We start from the raw sequence: 24,827 nt of genomic DNA on the forward strand, positions 1-24,827 counted from the left end.
CTGGAAGTGTGGAACAGCAAACTGCAACATGGAAAAGGGTTAATTGGTTTTTATTTAGAAACAAAAGTTTTTTAACAGTATTTGGATTGAGGCGGTTTCTATCACAGGACACTGATAATGCTGGACAACATAAGAAGATCAGTGCCAGCTTATATAAATTGGGATATTGGACCTTCTGTTTGTTCCAATATCCCAATGGATCCTCAGTCCTTCTAGGTTATCCCTAATACAGTCTAGTCTTATAATAATAATAACAGCAGCAATAATATATAATAATAAATATAGGCTATATAATATAATTACGTATTATTAGAACTAGACATATGCTAATTTACTCTAATGATCTACTGAACTAGGCTATGTATAATTTACTCTAATAATCTACTAAACTAAGTGTAATATAATATATAATACAGGCTATGATATATAATGATAACTATACTAGAAACTCACTACAACCTCGCCACTACTCGCTACAACCAACACTTTAACATCAATGCAAACGTACTGCAAAACCCACAAGAGGCGCGAGTTTCGAACCGTAAGCGAAGCTCAGAATGAAGCAATGACGTATTCAACAGAAAACGAGGCCTCGTTTGTCATCGTCACGTGATTTTCACGGAAACGATACAAGCCTCGAATCGGGGCTTCATCTGGAACGCCCCTTTTTGCTCGACACAAGCTCCGGAGCCTCGCTTCAGATGTCCCATCACTATCTGCAACTATCATTAGTTATACGACCACAGACATGGATCTTCATCGGGCGAAGAAGTGTTTTTCTGTGGAAGAAGTTTTACAAGAGTTAACTGAAAGCAGCGATCAAAAGAAAAGCCGTGAGGAGGAGGAAAAATCCAGTGATGATGAGGATGGACTGAGTGATGAAGAAAGCACCACCAGTAATGATGAAAGCACCAGTGATGATGAAAGCACCAGTGATGAAGACGGCACAAGTGAGGAAGAAAGCACCAGTAATGAAGAGGATGATTTCAGTGATAAAGAGGATGAATTCAGTGATGATGAATTCAGTTATGAGGAGGATGAGGGAGACACTGACGAAGAAGAAGAAATTGTAGCTCGGTGAGTTTCACATAACACGTACTATAATATATAATTGTATATATATTGTGTTTTATATGGATAATGGCAGTGTATGAACGAGAATGGTGTTCGACATTGTAAAGTAAGCTGGCAAACAAGCTCATAAAATATTGTAATTAGTGTGCACCGCATGTATACAACTTTGGGTAACACAGTAATAATAACATTTACCGCCATCAATGTGTGAATGTTGTGTGTTTGTGTGTGTATAACACCGGTCTTGAGTGTGTGAATGTTGTGTGTGTGTGACCGGCCCTCAGTGTGTGAATGTTGTGTGTATGACAGGCCATCAACGTGTGAATGTTTTGTGTGTGTGTGTGTGTGACGGGCCATCAGTGTGTGATTGTTGCGTGTCTAGATGGCTGGTGGACTTATAATTGGTCCCAATAGCAGCAAAGCTCCAACAGTTTTCACTTTAATTTTATAATTTTTTTAAATATAATTTTCATTGCTGATGATGTTTTTCTGTGTCTTGTAGTTTGGGTTCTCGTGCTGAGGATCCAGAGGCCTGCAAACAACCTAAAAAGAGACCCCGTCTGTCAAACTCTTCATTTTTCAACTACAGCAGTGAGAGAAACAAAAGAAGAAAGATGTCACATTTATTTGATTGTTCCTTTGGCACCTCTGAAGATAAAGATGTCTTTAAGCCAGCGAGGACTCCAGGACCACAGCTGACATCCACAGCATCATACAGCCCACTGCAGTTATTCCAGCTGTTTATATCTGACTCAATGTTGGAGACGGTGGTTGCGAATACAAATGCTTATGGGGTCGAGCATCAACTGGATGAGAAACCCTTCATAAACATTTCTTTGAATGACCTGTACTCGTATGTGACGATGCTTTTATTTATAGGATTGTCAAAGTGTTTTTCACTGAGTGACTTCTGGAGGAAGACTAAAATTCACCATCCTGATTTTCCTTTCAAAGTCATGACTTATGAGAAATATTCGTACATCGAGTCTACATTTAATCTCAGTGATCCCAAGAAAGATGCTGAAAATTCACCATCCTGATTTTCCTTTCAAAGTCATGACTTATGAGAAATATTCATACATCGAGTCTACATTTCATCTCAGTGACCCCAAGACAGATGCTGAGAATGACACAAAGAGAGGAACATCTGCCTATGACAGCCTTTGTAAAATCAAACCGATGTATCTGCAACTGAGAGATGCATGCAAGACCAACTTCCATCCTCACCAGAACATCGCTGTTAATGAGTGGCTGGTAGAGAAAGACAACGGCTGGAATAAATGCTTGAAATACAAAGCAAATAAGGTCGGATACAAACTGTTTGGGTTGTCTGACGCGCTGTGTGGTTACACCTGGGATTTCTTTATATGTAAGGGTACAAAACCTGCAGCACAGAGCAAAGGTGAAAGCTATGAGTCTGTCATGACCCTGATGGGGGAAAAGTTGGGAGGAGGCTACAAACTCCACATCGACAGCATTCACAACAGTCAAAAACTGATCAGAGACCTCCAAGAAAACAACATAAAGACCTGTGTGCCAGCTCCATCCAACATGAAACAAATCAACAAGTTTCATGGAAATACAGATACTCTATTGAGCAATTACACAGTCACTAAGAAGACCACAAAGTGGTACCGGTCCCTGTTTTACCACTTTGTGAATATAGCTGTTGTGAACGCCTTCAGTATTCACAGCCAGATAGCCCAGATGAAGAATCAGAAGCCAATGACACACAAGGGTTTCCGGGAGGCTCTTATCATGGAACTGGCTGACTTTGTGTCTCTTAATAGAAACGCTCCTCCATGTCCTCCTGTTCATGATTTGCACTTGATAACGTACATCACACCGGACGGCACAAACGGTCAGTGCAAACTTTGTAAGCGAAAGACTCAGATTATGTGTCGAAAGTGTGATGTGGCGTTGTGCTTGCATCCGACACGTAACTGCTTCAGAGACTGGCACCTTCAAAAGAAGTGTGTGTAATGCTATATTCTTGTTTTAATTTAGTTTTAAGTACTTCGTAAACGGGTCTTTGTTTTTTTTTTTCTGAAAAAGCTTTGACACTGTAAATACAGAATATTATTGCAATCTTTTTATTCATATGTAATTGTGTGTGAGCTGTGTTTGAAGTCTCCAAGTGACCATTTTTGGAATTTTCTCTAAAAGTTTCTTGATTTTAAAACACAACTTTGTACTACTTGTGACTTTAAATTTAGTCTATTTGGTTTCCTGTGGCACATTTATATTTTTTTTATTAAAACTATGCAAAGAAATTTAGTTTTCCAAACTATGGCATCCATTTTTTTTTTTTGGGGGGGACAAATAAGTCCCAAGTGTCGTCTTTAAGAATATTAGGAATGTTCATGAATGGTGTATTGATCTGTTCACGTAGTTTTTATGATTTATGCTTAAATCGGGGGTGTTTTAATAGTCACTGATCATACATGTCCAGGTAAAACAAGCTAAAATGTGTTTAAAAGATTAATTAAAGAAAGTTTATTCATGTTCAATAACCCATTTAAGTAGATTTTTTTCAACAGGCGTAAACTGTGATCGGTTGTTAAATCCTCTTATAACTTCTATTATGAGAGTTGAGGGTTGCAAAAAAACTAAAAAAGAAAAAGATCTGAAACAAAAGGATAAATGTAGTTGGTAATTTGTAACATTTAAACCTCTGAATGTGTAAACGGGCGTCTGCATTATTTGGTGTAAATTGTTGGGTAAAAAAAGAGGTAATGCAAAACTACAAACCCTGTAAAAATTGAAAAGTATTGTCAGTAAATAAATCTGAATATGAAAGTGTGCGACTGATATAATATTTTTTCTGATTGAAACAATGCCTGTTCATTTTTTATTTGCACAAATTCTCAAAAAGCTGCCTAAAGTCACACATTGAACCTAGAATATGGGTCTTTTGCATTATACACTATACATAGTCAAATATAAGATGTCATCATGACACAATATGACATTTTTCATTTAAATGGACAATTATCTGAGAATAAATTATTACTCAACATTTTTTCTGTTAAACAAAATTAATCAAAGCTTTAAAACTCTGAAACCTTATAATTAAATATTATTAAGCTGTTTATCAAGTGAACATTTAAAGAGTATTGCTATAATGCATTTTTCACCATGATCTAGTCATGAATTCACGGTCAGTGACGTCCCCTAGTGGATTTATCAGTGATACACACTTCATATTTACTTTGGCCAGTGTAACGTGTAATGTAATTCACACAATCTTTCAAAAGTTATTACCTGAAACAAAAATCATAGACTAACAACCTGGAAGAGAAAGCTAAAACACATACTGGAGGAAATAAAATCAAACATTTAAATTGTGTTTTTTTTTTTACGTTTTTTCCCATAAGATATGCTTTTGAAATATTTGTAAATATTCGATCTGACCTTAAATTTAATAAAGGTATATAATCTCATAGTAATGGGATATAAACTTTTACGTGTGCTTAAAACTAATTATGAACAGTTTCTCATTTCCTTGTGCAAACCTTAACATGACGGGACCATTTCTCAATCCGAAGGATGCAGCCTCCGGAGTACTCTGATGTTATCCCCTTGTCAGTTCTTTCTAAGAAGTAGAAGCATAATTGTTTTATACTTTATGTAGTTCAATCATATTTCTAATACAATACAACTATTTTTCGTGAGCTTTGCCAACCACAAGCGCCTCCTCTGATAATTTCTTGTATTCCTTTCCCTGGTTTTTAATAACTTTTGGAAGTCGATAATATTCTAAATGTTTTTCTCAATCTGTCCTGTTGGTACAACCTCAAACACGGCAATAATTAACCATTTTCCTTGACGACGTTTGGGATACTTCAGTGCCTGTGCTCTGTTGTGATGCGGAGTGCCTCCAATATGGCGTCTTCCGCTCATGACGCGTCGTGAAAACCCTCTGTAGCCTACTATCTCTCTCTTTCTCTTTCTCTCTCTCTTTCTCTCACACACACAGAGAGCTTGACATACACACTCATGGCAAGTTGGCAACTTCTGCATTAATACTAAGTTACTGTGTACAGTATGCCCAGGTTAAAAAATACACTTCCATAGTGTATTTATAGGGGCGGTTCCCGGACAGGGATTAGAATAGTCCTACACTGTAAAAAGATTCCGTAGAAATTACAGTATTACTGGCAGCCGGATGCCAGTAACTTACTGTAAATATTAATGTATGTTATTTACTGACAACAATTTGTTCAAAGTTAAATGAACATTAAACATTAACAAGTCTTGGTCTTACAGAATAAAAATTTAAAATAACAGGCTCATGCAAAGCATTCTGGGAACCAAAAATCCTCATCAACCCTTTTCTGTTTTTTCCTTCAGTTTTTGTTTCCCATAATGCTTTGCATGAGGCTGTTATTTTAGTTTTATTCTGTAAAGATAAAGACTTGTTAATGTTTAATTTTCATTTAACTTTGAACAAACTGTTGCAGGTAATTAACATAAATTTAAATTTACAGTAAGTTACTGGCAACCAGCTGCCAGTAATACTGTAATTTCTACGGAATCTTTTTACAGTGTAGACTAAAATAAATGTAAGAGCTGTCCAAATTACAGGTAGTGCAGAATTATAAGGCACGTTGTATTTTTGAGGATTACTTTTGTTATTGTACAACTACAGTGCTCTTGGTCAATTCAAAATGTTAACAAACCCTCAAACCTGAACATTTAAGTAGTAAAAGTGAAATTTTGGCTTTATTAAGAGAATATTTCTATGTACATCATTATTAGGCAACTATTAGTGTGCAGAATTATTAGGCAACTACTTCAACTGTTAAAGTGAGAACAACAAACAAACTCCACATTTACAAAAAAATTAATAAAACAATAAAAAAAAATATATATATATAGACTCAGTGACCAATATAGCCACCCTTCTTTGCGATAACAGTCACAAGCCTTCCATTCACGGATTCAGTCAGTTTCTTGATCTGATCTGAACCAACATTTTGTGCAGACGCAACCACAGCCTCCCAGAAACTGTTTAGAGAGGTGTACGGTTTACCTTTACTGTAAATGTCCTGCTTAAGAAGGGATCAAAAGGTCTCAATAGGGTTTAAGTCAGGTGAAGAAGGGGGCCATGGCATTAGTTTTTCACCTTTAAGGCCTTTACTGGCCAGCCATGCAGTGGAGTACTTGTGATGTATGTGATGGAGCGTTTTCACTTTTACTACTTAAATGTTCAGGTTTGAGGGTTTGTTAACATTTTGAATTGACCAAGAGCACTGTAGTTGTACAATAACAAAAGTAATCCTCAAAAATACAACTTGCCTAATAATTCTGCACTCCCTGTAAAAACAACTTGCACTGACATATCTTAAAATACACCAGTGTCATTTGTTTTGCCTCAAAATGCACACAAGTAATGTTTTTAGTAAGGCATGTTTGTTAAAACTAGTTATATTTCCTAATTAAACTAAGGCCTAGTCCTGGCTTAAGCTAATCCATGTCCAGGAAACCACCCCAAAGTGCTCTATTTTTACGTACTAATTTAATACCAAAAATTCATATTTAGTACTTGTTAAGGTAATCTTGGGAACATCTAATTATCTATGCTATTTTAAAACACCATAAATATGAACTAAAATGTGCTAAAATGTATTTAAAATTTAGGTACCAGTTGTAGCAAATTGTAAACTAAAGTTTTTAAAGCAGAAATGATATGTTAAAAGCAAATTTTAGTTCGTATTCATGGTGTCTCAAAATAGCACATAACTACAGTTAGATGTTCTTAACATTAAGAAGTACTAAAGAAGAATTTCTAGTAGGACCTTTATTAAGTACAAAACTAGTGTTTGAAAATAGAGCACTTTTTGTGGCCAGATTTCATACATTTGTATTTTATTAAAAACTTGAGAGAATTGGGTGGGCTGAGGGGCCGCCGCTGCTGCAAATACCTGAGTGGCCCATCACCCGACAGGTGTAATTTCACTTGAGAGCCCTGTCATCAAGATTGTCTTATTTCAGAATATTAACAATTATAAAGTTGACTATAATTCTTAGTTAATCGTAAATTGTTGTAATGTGCTTATGATGTGTGAAATTATGCTTAGTTAACTTAAATAAACTAGGCTTTATGACGTATGCAGCCTACATATGCAACCTCTGGAGGATGCAGTCTTTTGTTTAAGAAACGGCCATTATGCAACGCTAAATATGGCCGCTTTGGCAACGAAAGTCCCGCCTTCCAGTTAAAAGAACCAATCGATATTAAGAAAGAAAGGGTTTGCTACTGAAAAAAATTATTCATTAAATTTAATCAATTTTTTTAAGGTAAGTGGTTGCAATCAATTTATTTAAGCTACAATTAAACAAAAGTTTTATATTTTACTTTACGTTACTAATCTTTTTTGTTTAAATGTAGCTTAAATAAATTGATTGCAACCACTTACCTTAAAAAAATTGATTAAATGCAATTAATCATTTTTTTCAGTGTACAGTTGATATATGTTGTTTAATTATAATTTTAGCACATGGCTGGAGATATCTGGCTTTCCACATTTACATAGATGTAATGACTAAAATAAAAAATTGCACCTGTGACTCACAAACCCTCCAAAATTAGGGGTCGGTTAACTGGCTTAAAATTATGCTACTCAATGATGGCACTTGAGAGCGTGGCATTAGCCTGTCTGCATTTAATTTTTTATATGCTATTTTTGTGCATCTCCGGGATAATTGCCTCTATATATTCCTTCATATTAACAATATTACCTTCATAATAACACATTTTTTACTTGAAGGACAAGTTGTGTATTTTACACTTAAAGCCCTGTTTTCAGATTGTTTATGATGAAATAGAACGGTTTTGACTGAAATTTGGACATATGATCCTGGCCCGAGAATTTTCGGGTGTTTGAAGAACAAACACGAATGTTGTCAACATTCTCAGTCCACGACCAAAGAGTCAGCGCGTACGAATCTTTACCGCCTAATAACTTTAGTTTATCAAAATATTGCGCCGTTTCCTGCTTACCAAGTCCTTCTCTGTATGATTTAGCAACTGCCACAAGTTTTTTCTGTGGTTTCGAAATAATAAATGTGTAGGACAACGTCTTGAATACTACTTTAACCATGCAATCCATGCTGTTGTTTATATCCGAGTATCTCCAACATGGCCGCGCATCCGGGTAACTGACCAAACCGTGACGTAGGTGAAAACCCTTTATTAATAGCCTCAATTTAAATATTTATTTATTACATATTTTTATATTAGGTTGGCTTCTTTTTTAAGTATATTAACATTTTAAACAATGATAACACATATCAACAAGTAAAAATAAAATCAACAACTAAAACAAATATGTTTTGAGTTGGCTATCAAAAAAGTAGCCCTCCAGATTGTTTTCTATTTATTTATCTATTGTAGCCTCTGCTCAAAAATAGGTTGGAGAGCCCTGGTCTCAAGGTTCAGTTGACAGCGATATAGCTAGTTGATTGTTTCCTCCAGTGAGTCTCTATGGTCACGACAAGTAGCAAACGCATGCGTTAGCAAAACTTATATGTTTGTCGAGTACAATCTGTCTATTACTAATCTAGGTGCCCAGCCATTATGTTGTAAAATGTGTTTAAAAGGTAAAGTGCACTGTGTGTGCTAGCAATGCAACTTAGTCCATGTCCTTTTGAGATATCCATCCAGTGAGGTCTAAGAAAAGAGAACAAAACTTTAAAAAAAGTGAAAGTGATAAGCTTGTCAAGTATGCAATGCATACTCGAAATCTGACCTCTGCATTTAACCCATTCTAGTGAGTAGTGAACACACGCACTGCAAATCGTGAACATACACACCCGGCCGGAGCAGTGGGCAGCTATCCCAACACCCGGTGAGCAATTAGGGTAAGGTGCTTTGCTCAGTTAAGGGCGCCACAGTTGCAACCCGCCGGCCGTAAGCCACGAACTGGCAACTCTTGGGCTCTTGGGCCTCTTACCACTACAACTGCCCCTAAACAGATTAATGTTTCCATTGAAGCACACAAAATGCTCTTTGAAATGTTTTCAAATATTTACTTGGATCAAAACCTACTCTGGTATATTCGTATATTACTGGAATATATACATATATTTTTGTATCTAGGGTATTGTTTTCCATCTGTTTTGTGGCATTTTGCCTGAGGTTTATTGCATTTCTGAGTGTTTGTGAATATAAGCGTGTGCATGTGTTAGTGGGTTTATGTAAATGAATACAAAACAAAATATAGCTTTTCTACTATGCTGCATTTAAATTTGGCTTATATAACAGCTTCAGTGTAAAGCAATGAATGCTAAGCTGGCTACACGTGTAACACACGATGATGAATGAGTTATGTGTCCAATTCTGTGGCTTTCAGATGACTTTAAATCAATGGCTTTAAACTCTCTCTATATTCACAGGAGCTGAACTCCATTTAAAATTCATTTATTTGAAGATAGACTTTTGTTAGCATTGTCACTGAGATGTTTTTTTATATATTCACATTACACTGGATGTCATACAGTAAGTGTGAAAGGCTGAAAAAAATGTTTTTTATTAGAGTTTAGAAGAAGCATAAGAACATTTAAATATGTTTGCCAATGTCCACCAAATCTGTTCTTCAAATTTATATCATTTAAAGACCCTATATAAAGAATAATAGCAGTAAAGATGGGGGTACAAGACTTCAGCTTTTCTTATTCCATTGTGATTGTTAGTTTAGTGTTACCACCATCCAAAGTCAGTCATGCTGGACCTAATGAACCAATGAGGGAAAGAAATGAGGAGAAAATGAGATTTACACTCCAACACACACGGACGTATGCTTGCACGCGCACACACGCACACCATTTTAAACTGCTTATTCAGGTTACACTTATAACTCTCTCAATTACAAACATACAAATACATGTAAACAGAGTAACACACACATTATAAGTTACCTGCTTATTATTCACTGCATTCAACAATGTGTTAGTATATGAGGTGTTTGTTGGACTTTGGACTGCTGGATTTTGTGTTGGTACAGTTATTGCATACAAATCGTGTCCGATTTAAACTGAACGATGAAAAGGTCACAAGCAATCATCACTAGATGTATGGGTTCAAACATCTGAGAGATCATATTAAAAAATTGGAAAGCTGGAACTGAATAGTTTTGAATCATTTGGAAGAAAGAAGAGGAGCAATGTCATATAATAATAACAAATGTATACATTATATGTTGTTTCTAGTAAACCTGTGACATTGATCATACTAAACCCTTGCTTTTTGTTTTGTCATTAGATGTCATACATTAGAAGTGACATGCATGTCTGAGATCTGCCCATGCAGAAAACAGCACCAACACATTACAGGTGAATGTCACATGCATTATCCCTCTGATGTTAAAATCTGAATACACCATATCAAATTGTAGTAAAAAATACTGTTAGTTTCATTGCCAGGGTGGCTGTTTATTTGCTGTCTTGTTAAGGAGGATGACATTGGCATTGCTGTCCTTGCCCACTAGCACATTTCACTATAGGCGACTGTAACTGCAGCCCAAGGACACATCTATGATCCACAGACAGGTCAAAGCCTTCCTTAAATATTCAACACAACCCCGCTTCTCTTCTAGAAGTCAAACGGAAGAAGCAGTGGTTAAATGCAAGTTGTTATCAAACCAAAGCTTTTCTTATTGTTTGAAACATTGCTTTCCTCATGAAGAAAGAAGATAACTAGTGTAAAGTACTGTCATATTAAGGAAACTGGACTCCATCTATCATGCAGCATTACGTTTTATCTGTGCTTCTGATTCTCGTACCCATCATTGTACTTTATATGAATTAGTGGCTTGGTCAGGAGGAATGTGCATATGTATTTTTTCATTGCTAAGGCACTTTCAGGAATTTGAAGTGGATCAAAAACATTCATCAAAGTTGACAACGGGTACTGGCTATTGGTTTTAAGATAACTTTTAGGAAAGGTTTTGATCCACTTCAAATGTTGACAAGTGTACACATGTTATACTTCATTTGCTTAGAAGTTCCAAAAGTCTTCTAAGAATTTGGAAAATGTGCCTTTTACTATTATTCTCCCTGGGGTTGGAACAACGTGCATCGAGTCAAAGCGAAAATCAAAATTCTGTCATCATTTTCTCATCCTCGTTGTTTTAAACCTGTATGAATTTATTTTTTCTAATAAACACAGAAGAAGATATTTTGATAAATGATGGTAAGGACACAGTTGGCGGTACCCATTGTTTTCCTACTATGGAAGTCAATAGTTACAATCGGCTGTTGTGCTTACTATCATTTATCAAAATATCTTATTTTTTTCATCAGAAATTTATACAGGTTCAAAACAACATGAGGATGAGAAAATAACAGAATTTTCATTTTTTGGGTGAACTTTCACTTTAAAATAGAGTCATTGCCATCTTTAGGTACTTTAAAATGTCTTTTAAAATCTGTTTTAAGGAAAATTGGATTTTGCTTGATCTTACTTTTATTTAAATGTTCTGTGTGCATGTAACTACTTAATACCGAGCCCCTAAGGTGACATTGGAGTACTGCTGCAAAGTATCAAATCCCATGTTGTCAATCATTGTATACTCACTAAATTGAGTAGTTTAATCCATTTGTATTCTATTTTTTTGCAACTCCTAAACAATAAAGGAGGTCATACCAGTGACTTAAACTAAAAGCTTCATATGAAATCATGAGATAAATGAGAAGATTTCTGATAACTGAAAAGAGACAGTGGGCTTCTCTTCATAGATCTCCAGGAAAGTGAAAGAAGGAAGTCAAGTGATGTCAGTGTGATTTTTATTTAAAAATAAAAGTTTTTTTGTTAAAATGTAACATCAGTGACACAACTCCGGGGGACCACTTCTTTCATTATATATTTTATAATATTTATTTAGCATTTTGTTTTTTAATGTAATATACATTATATATTTGATAGTTATGGACATATTATTGTATTTTAAATGGAAAAAAACACTGTTTTTGATCTCAAAATAAAGCATTTCCCTTCTGTACATGACTGTGCGGACGAGCACTTCTGTGGCGCTTGGAATTCTAATTGATAAATAAAAATCAAATATTGCTACATTGATTACTCAAGAAGGTGTAATTGTTCAACATATTGTTTCATTTTAAAATATAAAAGAAAAATTAACCCTAAAGTGTTAATCAAGTGTAATATTTCTGTAAAGGCTTGGGACAGAAAAATTGACATTTCCGTAGAATGACCCATATGTTAAGGTAATAATTGATTTTTGTATGGGGGTCAAACTGTGTTGTGTTTTGACAGACTGTGAAAAAAGATTTTCATAAGTGTCTGTATATGGCACGACTGTAATTTTTGGCATTGAAATGACTGCTGTAAATACAGTAGTTAGGCGCATTTAGTTTGTACTTTATCATACCGCTAGATGGCAACATTTATTTTGGAATATCACACTTGTCAATAATAAAATGTTGATATCACATTCTCACATTATTCAGTCTTTTGTGTGTAAATCGCACACAACATAATCATTAATGAAGAAGTTAATAAACCTGCCAAACTACTGGCAATGCAAAAAACTATAATGGTAATTATTTACAAACATAGAATAACTCTATAGAATAACTTAGAAGTACTTTTGTCGGATTATTATGAATTGTTAGGTAAAAAATGTGTAAATTATTAATCTGAGATTGAGGGGTAGGGTCATATGCAGGACATTAATCTTGTGGCATCGTTTGCAGTATTAAATTGATAAACATAGAAGTGTGTAATGTTATGAACTACACAGCACTGAACTGAATAATGTGATGTAGTGCGCATCAGTAGTGAACATCGTGTCGTTTTGTATGAAGATGTTGACACTGTCGGCTTAGTACCGTGCGCGTCACGGTGCCATGCTCTCCTCGTGTCTGCCCGTCTCTCCGTACCCTAGACATCAGCCGTGACGATGGACGGTCCCGTTCAGTATTTCTCTCTATCAGAGCGCATCCTCCAGTAACACAGAGGAAAGGCGCAGGGACGCTGAGCGGATTTTCCAACTGTCCTCGGAATCTCTCCATCACATCGCACGCCTGTGGATGCTGAAGAAGGGGACCTGCATTATTTATAGACGCGTGCGACAGAGGAAGTGGGTGTTTTCGCGGGGTCATCTCGGTAAAGATGTAACGCGGGCGGTATGACGTTCAGTTGGCAACGCCGTTAACTTTCGAGCCAAGTGCCTTGGGAAAAGCGCAGACATGAGATAATTCACAACGTTTGAATATGTGGGCGAATCAGAAAGACGGAGTTATGTCATGCAGGAGAAAGTGGGTTTGTTTAGTGGTTTGGTCCTTGCACTTGTTCGGGATGGGTATTGGAGCTCTGCGCGCATTTGATCAATGGATCGGGCAGTAAAGGAGTAACTTCAGATTAAACCAAACGTTGGAAGGATACTAAACTGAGGTCCTCTGGTGGATTATCTGACTTTTTCGGAGTCTCTGGACCATGTGTGCTGCGATGAGAAGTTTCACATTGGTTTCGGAGAGTTTTAAACGCAAGTTGAGCGCGCACGTTGTCTCAGGATTTCAACAACGGATTTTGCACTTTTAACAAGAGCAAAGAGCTAAGTAGACAACAATGCCGACAAATTTCAATGCAATAAACTGTTTTTTGTTTTGTAAAGGGTGCTTTAAATAAAGTAAATCCTTACTGCGCTTCAAATGTGGAAATACTTGGATATGCGTGTTATCAACAGACTGTGATTTAATGTGATGTGTATTCATCGTGATTGGAAGAAGATTTATGGGATTTTAAAAAGTTGACGACGTAAAGAAATATACTGTAAAGCTACATGGATCAAGCGTATAAAGTTATCAGGGTTATGGAGTTGGACAGCGCAAGTTTTTCTGCTAATTACAGCTGCAGTATAAAGATTAACGTACAGAATCAGCAACATCTTTGCTTTTAAAATGCACAAAATGGCGCACAAATTCTGCGCAAAACTCCACAATGCGCTGACTTGATGTTTGAGAACATCTTTGAAAAGTTGAGAATCACTGAAGCTCGTGCACCATCGGTTTAGATGACTGAAGCTCCAACAGGTGACCAAGGTAGAGCCCCCCATCTCTCTCTCTCTCTCTCTCTCTCTCTCTCTCATTTATACATCAAACAAAAGATAAGTTGATATATGTACACTCTAGAAACGGTTGTGTAAAAACAACACATTCTGTGATAGTTTAGCCTAACTAGACACATCACACATTTTAAACACATCTAGTGTTTTTCTTAAAATGACACGTGTTAAATTGCATAACACATAAAAAAAACAGATACAGTGTAGGTATATTATTAAAAATACCAAAATAATTTCATCTAACCACTTTTGGAAAGAGTTCTTAAATCCTTATAAAGCAACTAACTCTGTTGTCATCAAGATTATTATCTATCTTTAATATATGATTAAAAATAGTGAAAATATATGCTGTTTGTAGTGTTTTATAGAACATTTCTTATGAATTTTATTATCAGCTTTCAATATGAGTGAAAACTAAAACAAATGTGGAATGAATGTCTCAGTTTAAATAAACTATTTAACATGCACTCTTAAAATTAAAGGTGCCATAGAAGAACCATGTCTGACTTAATAGTTTATAAAGAACCTTTATCATCTAAAGAACCTATCTGTTACGCAATATGTACTTTGTTATGGAAAAAAGTTTTCACAGATTATTAAAATAGAAAAAAATGGTTCTTTTAAAGGGATAGTTCACCCAAAAATGAAATTTGTGTCATCATTTTCACTCTTAGAATAGATGTGTTAAAAACAACCCATTAGTTTTGATTCTAGGAGAACACACTAAATGCGTTGTCCCAGAATCCACACATCTTTGTGTTATTATTAAAACACATTTTGTGTTACTTTTAACACAATGTGTGTTTTATTTTATAACAAAATCAACACAAAGTGACACATAATGTGTTAAAATTATACATAATGTGTTAAAAGCCTAACACAAAAAGATAAAAATTAACATCCTTTCTAAGAGTGAAAGTATTTATTTACGCATCTTTGTGTGCTAAGCTTTTAAGTGTAATTTTTTTAAGTGTTGATTTTGTGTTAAAATAAAACACATGTTGTGTTAAAAGTAACACAAAATTGTTTCAATAATAATACAGAGATGTGGATTCCAGGACAAAGCATTTACATGTAGTGTGTTGTCCCAGAATCAAAACTTATGTTTTTAACACATCTGTTCTAAGAGTGTGTTCTCAACATGTTGTTGTTTCAAGCCTGCATGAATTTTTTATTTTGATGAACACAAAAAATAATTTTGTTAAATGATGGTAACACAGCTGTCATAACCATTAGCAGGATTAGTTGTTTTCAATAGTAGGAAAACAAATATTACACTCTAAGAAAGGATGTGTTCATTTTTTACACATTTTTGTGTTAAGCTATTTAACACATTATGTGTCATTTTGTGTTAATTTTGTATTCTAATCAATAACTTACAAAATCAAGTAGATTTTACACAAGATGTTGTTCCAATAATGACACAAAATGTGTCTATTTATGGACAACACATTAAAAGTGTTGTCCTTAACTCGACACAATGTGTTGTTTAACACAAACGTTTTAGGAGTGTATAAAAGTATTGTGATAAAGGAAGATATTTTGATTAAAAAAAGACGGTACCCTCACTGTAAAAAATTCAGCATTTTTTGTCAAATCAACATATAATTTTATGTAACTTTAAGTTAAAAAATTAAGTTATACTATTTCAACTTGATTTTATAAGTTATGTCAAGTTTTCACAAGCAAAACCCTAAGATAGATATGCAAAACCAGTGCATTAAATTCAATCATATTTGTTTTTCCTACTATGGAAGTCAATGATTACAATCAGCCGTGTGCTTACCATCATTTATCAAAATATCTTCTTTTGAGTTCAACAGAAAAAAGAAATTCATACAGGTTTAAAACAACATGAGAATGAAAAAATGATGACAGAATTTTGAACTTTTGACTGAAAGAACCCCTTATAGCATCTTTATTTTAAGGCCGTATTTGCAATTGGCAAAAGAGATGAAGTTTCAATAATATGAAACATAAAGCTGATATAATCCTGCGTTTCTTTGTGCTTACAGTGGTCTGTGTAGACTCAGAATGCTAGTATTGGTATGAGAGCTACTCCCGTGGGTTTACCGTCAACCCTCCGTGCTTCCGTCTTTTCCCGTCCTGCTTCTCGCTGTCCACATGCAGGCAAAGAAGCGATACCTGCTGGTATCCGTGGGGGCCTGTAGCCTGCTACTAGCCTACCTGTGGGCCCTTCAGATCGGTGAATTCCAAAACCAGAACCATGCAGAGCTTTACAGAGTCTCACAGATTCCCGGCATCCAACCTCGGACGCCCCGCTGGCCGGAATCGGTGGAGCCGCCCCTGCAGACCTACCTGGGCGAGGCCGAGCAGGAAGAAGACGGGCCGCAGCTCCTTCATCAGCACACCTCTCCCCGCGAGAGACGAGAAATACAAAAGAACATGTACAAGAGCCGGCGGTGCCGCATGGACACCTGTTTTGACTTCCGGCGCTGCGAGCGGGGCTTTAAAATCTACGCGTACCCCCCACAGAAAAGCGAAGTGCCCTCGGAAAGCTACCGGAAGATTCTGGCGGCCATCGAGGAATCGCGCTTCTACACCACCGACCCTAATGAGGCCTGTCTGTTTGTGCTGAGCATAGACACTCTGGACAGGGACCAGCTGTCCTCGCAGTACGTCCATAACGTCCGAGCCAGAATTCAGAGCCTCCCTCTGTGGTACGAGGGAAGGAATCATCTCATTTTTAACCTGTACTCCGGAACGTGGCCCGATTACACAGAGGATCTGGGCTTTGATATCGGCCAAGCCATGTTGGCCAAGGCCAGCACGGACATGGACAACTTCAGGCCGCACTTTGACGTGTCCATCCCTCTGTTCTCGAAAGACCATCCTCAGAAAGGAGGAGATAAAGGTTATCTAACCCTTAACAACGTCCCTCCCTTACGGAAATACTCGCTGGTCTTTAAAGGAAAGAGGTACCTAACTGGCATCGGTTCTGAAACCAGAAATGCTTTGTATCATATACATAACGGGGATGAGATCGTTTTATTGACTACCTGCAAACACGGAAAAGACTGGGAAAAGCATAAAGACACGAGGTGCGACCGAGACAATGAAGAATACACAAAGTAAGTTCGGCTCTCCTTTCTTTATCTGCTATGATCGGATTTTAGTTTCGGGATGCACAGCAAAGTGTGATTAGTGTTCGCTCGGTTCATATTTACTTTGATGTTTGCTTGTTTCAAGGTTAACGCTCCACCGAGTAGAAAAAGCACAATGGCTGTGTTTTTATGTCAGGGTGATTTAGATTTTGCACTCTCGACTGTTGTGTTTGTGCAGTTATCGTGGGAATTCAGCTATAAATGAAAGTGGTGTTGCGTGTGTCTAGCTCAGGAAAAAATGACTGTGGTAAAGGACTCAAGAGGTCTCCAAGCTCGACACAAAGCCAATCTTCATCTGTTTGCGAGCAGTAAAACATCAGCAGTTGCTGGAAATGCGGTTTTAGCTGGAAATTAGCTAAGTATTTAGTTCACTGTGATATGTTTTGTAAAAAAACAATAAGCCCTTATTAAAGGAAATGTGTGCCGCAGGTGTACCCTGCCATATCCAGAAACAGTAATATACAGCATTTTCTGAGGATCCAGCTTTTGCTGAAACTTTGTTGCTGTGAACATTTCAAATCATGTATTATACATAATATACACACACATGTATATTCTTATACATGAAGAGCCTGAAACTATATTTATATTACCTGTGCTATAAAACACATTCTTCCATAAATAATTCACACTTTTGCATCTAAAGGTGCATTTTTGTACCTTAAAAGATATTGGTACCTCAGAGGCGTCTCAGCTTTTGTAAGTTTTTTTCTGACAGTGTACAAAGACAGTGTTATGTCAGTATTATGTTTAGCTTTTGCCTTACTTGATCACACACATAAACACAATCAGATATACACTCACCTAAAGGATTATTAGGGACACCATACTAATACTGTGTTTGACCCTCTTTCGCCTTCAGAACTGCCTTAATTCTATGTGGCATTGATTCAACAAGGTGCTGAAAGCATTCTTTAGAAATGTTGACCCATATCAATAGGATAGCATCTTAAAGTTGATGGTGATTTGTGGGATGCACACCCAGGGCACGAAGCTCCCGTTCCACCACATCCCAAAGATGCTCTATTGGGACCATTTTAGTACAGTGAACTCATTGTCATGTTCAAGAAACCAATTTGAAATGATTCAAGCTTTGTGACATGGTGCATTATCCTGCTGGAAGTAGCCATCAGAGGATGGGTACGTGGTGTCATAAAGGGATGGACATGGTCAGAAACAATGCTCAGGTAGGCCGTGGCATTTAAACAATGCCCAATTGGCACTAAGGGGCCTTAAGTGTGCCAAGAAAACATCCTCCACACCATTACACAATTGCATTAATGAGAAATTGAACAGGTGTTCCTAATAATCCTTTAGGTGAGTGTATATACACATACTGTACTCAGACTGTACTCAAATTATGCCGGGTATAAGCTTGTCTTAACTAAAAACGCTTTTTGCACATTTACTTTGCTTCACTAATGGTGCCCATTGTAGTGGACATGTATCAATGTAAAATAGGGGTTGGCAGAAATCCTGTTTTCTTACTGTGGGTTCACACGAGCCGCGTTTGGGGTGTCAATTTCGCATCTACCGCGTCTAGTTTGCCGCTTGAACGTTTTGAGTTTAGTTGTTTCATTCGCGCGTGAAATTCTAGTCATCGAGATATTCACGTGTAAATTCGCGTCATGGAAGGGGCTTCTGCGACTCCGCTTCCTTCCTGTAATTACATCACTATTAGAGCAAACTCCTGATTGGTTAACGTTGCACGTTTTTCCGCCAAAGTTCAAACTCGAGCATTTGCCGTGGCAATGCTCAACTCGCGCCATTCGCGCAAACTAGACGCGAGACATCCAGATGCACATCAACGCGTCTTTACATTGACTTAACATGTAAATCACTTGCGCTTGACGCCTTTACCGTGGCTGGTTTGAACGCAGCATTATAGTGCATTCACACCAGATGTGAATGAAGCATTAAGCGTGAGTGATTTACATGTTAAGTCAATGCAAAGACGAAAAGACATCCTGCAGTACGATTCGCGAATTATGTGATTTGTGCGAATGATGCGACACAAAATGAGTGTTCCACATAACGCGTGATTCGTTCAATTTGAGCCAGTTGAAAAATCTGAACTTTGGCGGATAGTCGTGCCGCATTAACCAATCAGGAGCTTGCTAGTCGTGATGTGATTACAACATAGCGAGCTAAGGCAGAAATACGAAACAAATAAATAATGTCTGAAGGGTTAAATGACATAATATTGTTACTACACAGTAACTAATGTGTAATTACATAAATCAGTATATTTGTACTTCTATTTGTGAACACAAAGCTTATCAAGGTATACAATATATTGTTTTTAGTCACTTTATTGCAGACCTGGACATTGACATGAACAGAAATTTGACCCATCAGAGAGATTTAGGGGATTTAAGTTATTTGTGGATTGTTTGAGTGTGTATTTGTACTAAAAACATTGTAGTCAAAGCATCTGATCTTCAGAATTGATTCACAACAAACATTAAACACTAGTAGTTACAACATGTCAAAATGATAAACGCAATTTGTGAAATGTTATTTGAAAAGAAAATAGTTGATAAAGCAAAATGTTGTATTTCTTGACAGGTTAATGCAATCATATTATTGTGGTAATGTGCAGTGCATGACTTAATAAGTGTTATAAAAACCTTTATCGTGGGAAAAAAGTGAGTAACTAGGAAATCTACAACAGTTTAGTTGTAAAGTGAGTAGCGTGAAATGTAAAATCTACAGTCAAGTTTGAGCAGACGGTTTAAGCATGGAAGGGAAATTTCTGTCGTTCCAGTCGCTCACATCCACTGGACTGAAAGCAAATCAGGTTGGAGGTCCTGCCTAGCCGACTCTCATACTTCAAATGAATTGAGGAGGATTTCAGAGAGGCAGAACAGTCAATAATTGGCCCTCAATTGAATAAAGCAGGAGCTTAGAGTCACAGAGAATACCAAACACACACTGCTGAACCCAGAGATGATTACAGACCGAGGCCGATAACATCCCTTACTGATTCAAATCTCTCTCACACACACACACACACACACACACACTCACACACAAACAATTACACACCCAGAGCTTGTAGAAATGAAAGGATCAGTCTCTTTATTCATAGATGATTCTGAATGGAGAGTTCACATTGATTGGGTTTTATTATCCAGTGAGCCATGATGTCTGAGTTCAGTCTGTGCTCACGCTCACTGCCGTATGGGACACCCAGAATATTTCAACACAGAACAGGAAAAGAAAAAAGTAGATTGACAACAATAGTTGTGTTTCCATTACCATTCAAATTGCACAAATTGAAAATACGCTTAATTAAATAACTTAAAAGCAGGATATCTGATTTGATCCAGAAACATTTTTAGTTATGCTGGTTAAAAGTCTCCTCACATCCTGATAGCAATCACTGTGTTAAGTTGTTTAAATGTATTTGTAGAAATTTATGTCATCTGGGAAAGGCGTAGGACCAAAAAATGTTCAACCAATCATAGATCTCGGTCCGAACGGACGTTTCCTTTTTGTCCCTCATCCGTAAGCGTAATTTGAATGCCACCGCGCAGCCTGTTCACGCAGACACCATACGTCATCAGCGCGTTCACGTGCGCTCACCTCCTGCCTGTAAACAGTGAGAATGGCAAACTTTTCTGCTGAATTGACAACCTGCACCGGAGCCACAAAACCAAAGACATCTTTTATAGCAAAAACTGCCTGGATCAGCAAGAGCAAAAACCCAAATTAACATCTGTAACTTTACTGCTTTACCACGAGATGCAAACAGCAGCTATAGGCAAAGGGTCTGAAAGGATCTTTGCTCTGTTTATTTTGGTAAGGTAGGTACGCGATATGTTTGTATTGAGATGGATTCAGATATTCTACTTTGATGAAACATTGTGTTGCTTATGAAATTTGTGTTCGTTTACAGATTAGCGTAACAATATAGTTAATACGTCTACACAACCGAAAGTGTGCTTTAACTAATTCTGATGTAAACCAGTTGTTTATGTTGGTTATTTTATTCACTTTGTACTGCAAAGTTTTCTCACTGGTGAATGAGACATGAGATGTAACCATCTGATCTGTGCGTGTTCATGTGTTTTGAAAGAGGCGTGACTTTGGATGGCGATTTGAATGGAGGATGGGATCGTGATTTCATTGCTAGTCGGCTACCGTTAGCATTTTTCAAAATGTGATACCCTACCTTTAAGTTTTGCCAATATATACTGTACATCGCGAAAAAGTTTATACGTTCTTGTGAGGTAGTTTTTAAGCAATTCAGAATAGGAATATATCGCAGAACCGTAATAGAAACAGGTTTTTCCATATTTACAGATCACCTTTAGTGATGCCAACACTGCAAAAAGACTTTCTTGCACTGAAAAATTTCAATTTACTAATTTTTTTTTAAGGTAAGTGGTCACAATCAATTTATTTAAGCTACATTTAAACAAAAGTTTTTTGTTTTGTTTGTATTTCAATTTTTTTTAATTGTAGCTTTAAAAAATGTATTGCAACCACTTACCTTAAAAAATGTAGTAAATTGAATGAATAATTTTTTTCAGTGTACTTAGTATTTTTGTCTGATTTTCAGAAAAAATATCTAAAAATTCTTAAATCAACATGCATTTTCTTGATGAGCAAAATGACCTAAGAAATTAAGTCTACTTTTTAGACAAAAATATACAATTTAAGTGAAAAGAGAAATATCTGCCAATGGGGTAAGAAAATTTTTCGCAATTTGAAATTAAAAATTTGTTTAATCTAAAAACTAGAGTTATTTTCTTAAGTCATTTTGCTCATCAAGAAAATGCATCTTAATTTAAGATTTTTTGTATATTTGTACCGAAAACAAGACAAAAATACTAAGTAAGAAAGTCATTTTTGCAGTGAACGCAATGCTCTACGACTAGAGGTGTAACGGTACACGTATTCGTACCAAACCATTTTGGTACAGGACTTCCGATTTGGTGCACATGTGTAATGAATAAAATGCAATCATACAGATGCGAAATTGTGTACTGTAACCAAAGATTTCATTGAGATTAATGCATAGATAACACACCTGCATCTAATGGATAGTGGGGTGACGGTGATATACGTAAACCTACCAACATCCTTCATGCTTTTTGCAGGAAAAGTCAATTTTAGTCGCATAACATTGGTTAATGTAAATAATTATATAGCGAGACATGCCTGTAGTACAATTTCCCATTTGATACATCACTAATTGTGGGTGGGACACATCAGTTTGTTCCCAGAGGGGTCTCAAAAATGTATTAGGATGCCACTGGTACAGAATAACTGTGAAGAAACAAAGGAAGCAGAGACCCCACTGGTAAGATGTATCGATAGACTCTAAATTAGAAAGGTTCGCGACTGGATGCTTCCTACAAATCCATCACACCGGAGAAAAAGAGATACAGAGAGATAGAGGTAGATTGATAGAGAGAGAGAGAGAGAGAGAGCAGAACAAGAAGCCTGGTGTTTTTTAATTAGGTTGTGTGATTAATGTGATGTGTTGTTTTTTAAGGCGCAAAATCACACAAAAGGGAAGTGATCACAAATCCCACTTATACCACTGAAATTAATCACAGCCTTCAATAAACACAGCTGCTCAACATTTTGGGGATCACCGCTGTGCACTATTAAATACTCTTACAAAACCAAAACATGCATTGTTAGACATAAAGACATTATTAAGAGAAAGAAGTACATGTAGATGATCCTGTTTGTTGCAGTATTGTGATAATCCCCCTAATAATTCCTGCATGACTGAATGGAAAGTATACGGTACAGAGCATAAACGGTGCAAAGGTCATGGGTCCCAGTTGAATGCACTGTGGATCACTTGAATAAAGCGTCTGCCAAATGCGCAAATGTTAACAAAGTAGATGCTAAAGATGCACTTTAGGGTTTGTATTTCTTTGGATGTAGCGACTATAAACAGATGTGAAGAGAATCATAATCAAAACAACTTCCCACAACATCTTGATCATTTTGTCATCTGAAATGTCTTCACCGTGTAATTCCAGATGTTTTTGATTTCTGAAGGCTGTGTTAATGTTGATCGTGCATGCACTGCTCTTCTATCTACAAACATATGATATGATACATTGGGGTGTAATTCATTTGATGATGCGTTGAGGTGTTAGCTCACACTTTTAAGGTGTTTTATGTACTTCATCAAGCATGGAACAAAGAGGAATTGAGATTTATGTTTGCGTCAGTCAGCCAACCAAAAATGTGCTGCTTTAGCATTGTGAACAATTAAGTTAAACTACATTATAAACCAATATAACATCAGTCCTACTTTTCAGTCACATACAGTGCTTAATAAGTTGGGGAAAACGGAATAATACGAAGTATGGAAGAATACGAAGCTTGCATAAGCCCTATTCGGATGGTAATTGTTTCTCATTACGATGTCTGTAAAAATATTTGCATGTCTCCTCCACGATAAAACTTCGGCTGAAGATAAATTTGCGGTGGATGTGTACATTTATAATTCTAAACACCTGGAAAAGCACTGCTCATGTGGTTAATTACATGATCATTTACATGACCAGGATTTTGGTTTATATGTATGCATTTGAAATAGGTATAATTGAATACGTTTGTATTTAGCACTTGTTGATGCTATGATAATAGACATTTTGTGATTTTCTTTTCTTTATTCATATCAGCTCTGATGCACTCGCTGTAGCATGTAAACGCACCCCTAACTGATACCAAACACTACTATTTTTGTGTTCACATAGGACTTTGAGCATGCAAATATTTTTCGGACGTTGCTGCTGCGAATATGCGTAATGTGTAGTATTGCTTTTAAGTAAAGAAAGGTCACGCCGTGACGTACCAATTTTTTACTGGTCACGTCTTTGCGTGATACAAATTTGCACATCAAAGTTCACTATACTTGAACTGTGGTGTGCAGCGAAGTGGGAAATATCTTACAATGGGTGGTGGTTGAATAAATGTGTTAACTTTCCCCTTCGGGTAAACTCGTCAATTAACAGAAAACGCTTTCTTAATTTTTTACAGCAATTAATATTTATGCTATTATCCACCAGGTGGCGCACTTACCCAACTTATAAAACACTAATGCATCCAGCAGGGCTCAAAGGACTGCTCGGTGGCCCGGGCCAGCGTAATGTGGGTTTCACATTTAGTAGGACGCAGTGTGCGCTTGCCAGACCAAAGTAGGAGTTTTCAAAACGTTTAGTTGGAGTTTTAAACGTCTAGTCCTTTGATTGTTTTACCACCATTACTAAAAATTACTACAGTATTTATATTCAGGTTAATTAGCGGATGAGGAATACAGACGCTGATGTTGCCCGTCTCCGTTTCACGAAACTTAAGCTGCCTACCTACAACAAGCTACCTGACTTAAAACACACCTGACATGCCAACTTGAATTGTGTTTCCATGACACAGCTTTCCCTCCGATGTCTCTGTAGGAGCGTAAACTTGTATTATAAAGCTCCAGGAATGCAAGCTTTTTGTCCATTGCCGCGTTTCTATTAGCCATGCGGGTAATCGTCACACGCTTTTCTCGACACACCAA

The 24,827-nt window shown here is 36.7% G+C and overlaps 2 protein-coding genes across 2 annotated transcripts in view; both read left to right on the forward strand.

The window, feature by feature from the left end:
• The first annotated feature begins 719 nt into the window (after positions 1–719).
• LOC129430052 (uncharacterized) lies at positions 720–2,114 on the forward strand. The gene is made up of 2 exons (XM_073855446.1): positions 720–1,077; positions 1,577–2,114. The coding sequence occupies exons 1-2, from the start codon at positions 749–751 to the stop codon at positions 2,112–2,114; spliced, it is 867 nt and encodes a 288-aa protein (XP_073711547.1). The 5' UTR covers positions 720–748.
• A 10,607-nt stretch (positions 2,115–12,721) lies between these two features.
• Positions 12,722–24,827, forward strand: part of LOC141350479 (exostosin-1) — a 412,075-nt gene continuing 399,969 nt past the window's right edge. The window contains exons 1-2 of the mRNA XM_073855643.1: positions 12,722–14,139; positions 16,178–17,254. Of these exons, the coding sequence (XP_073711744.1) occupies positions 16,287–17,254 (968 nt within the window). The 5' untranslated portion in view covers positions 12,722–14,139; positions 16,178–16,286. The remainder of the gene's footprint in view (positions 14,140–16,177; positions 17,255–24,827) is intronic.

This window comes from Misgurnus anguillicaudatus, chromosome 18 (genome assembly GCF_027580225.2).
Source record: "Misgurnus anguillicaudatus chromosome 18, ASM2758022v2, whole genome shotgun sequence".
Classification (NCBI taxonomy): Eukaryota; Metazoa; Chordata; class Actinopteri; order Cypriniformes; family Cobitidae; genus Misgurnus; species Misgurnus anguillicaudatus.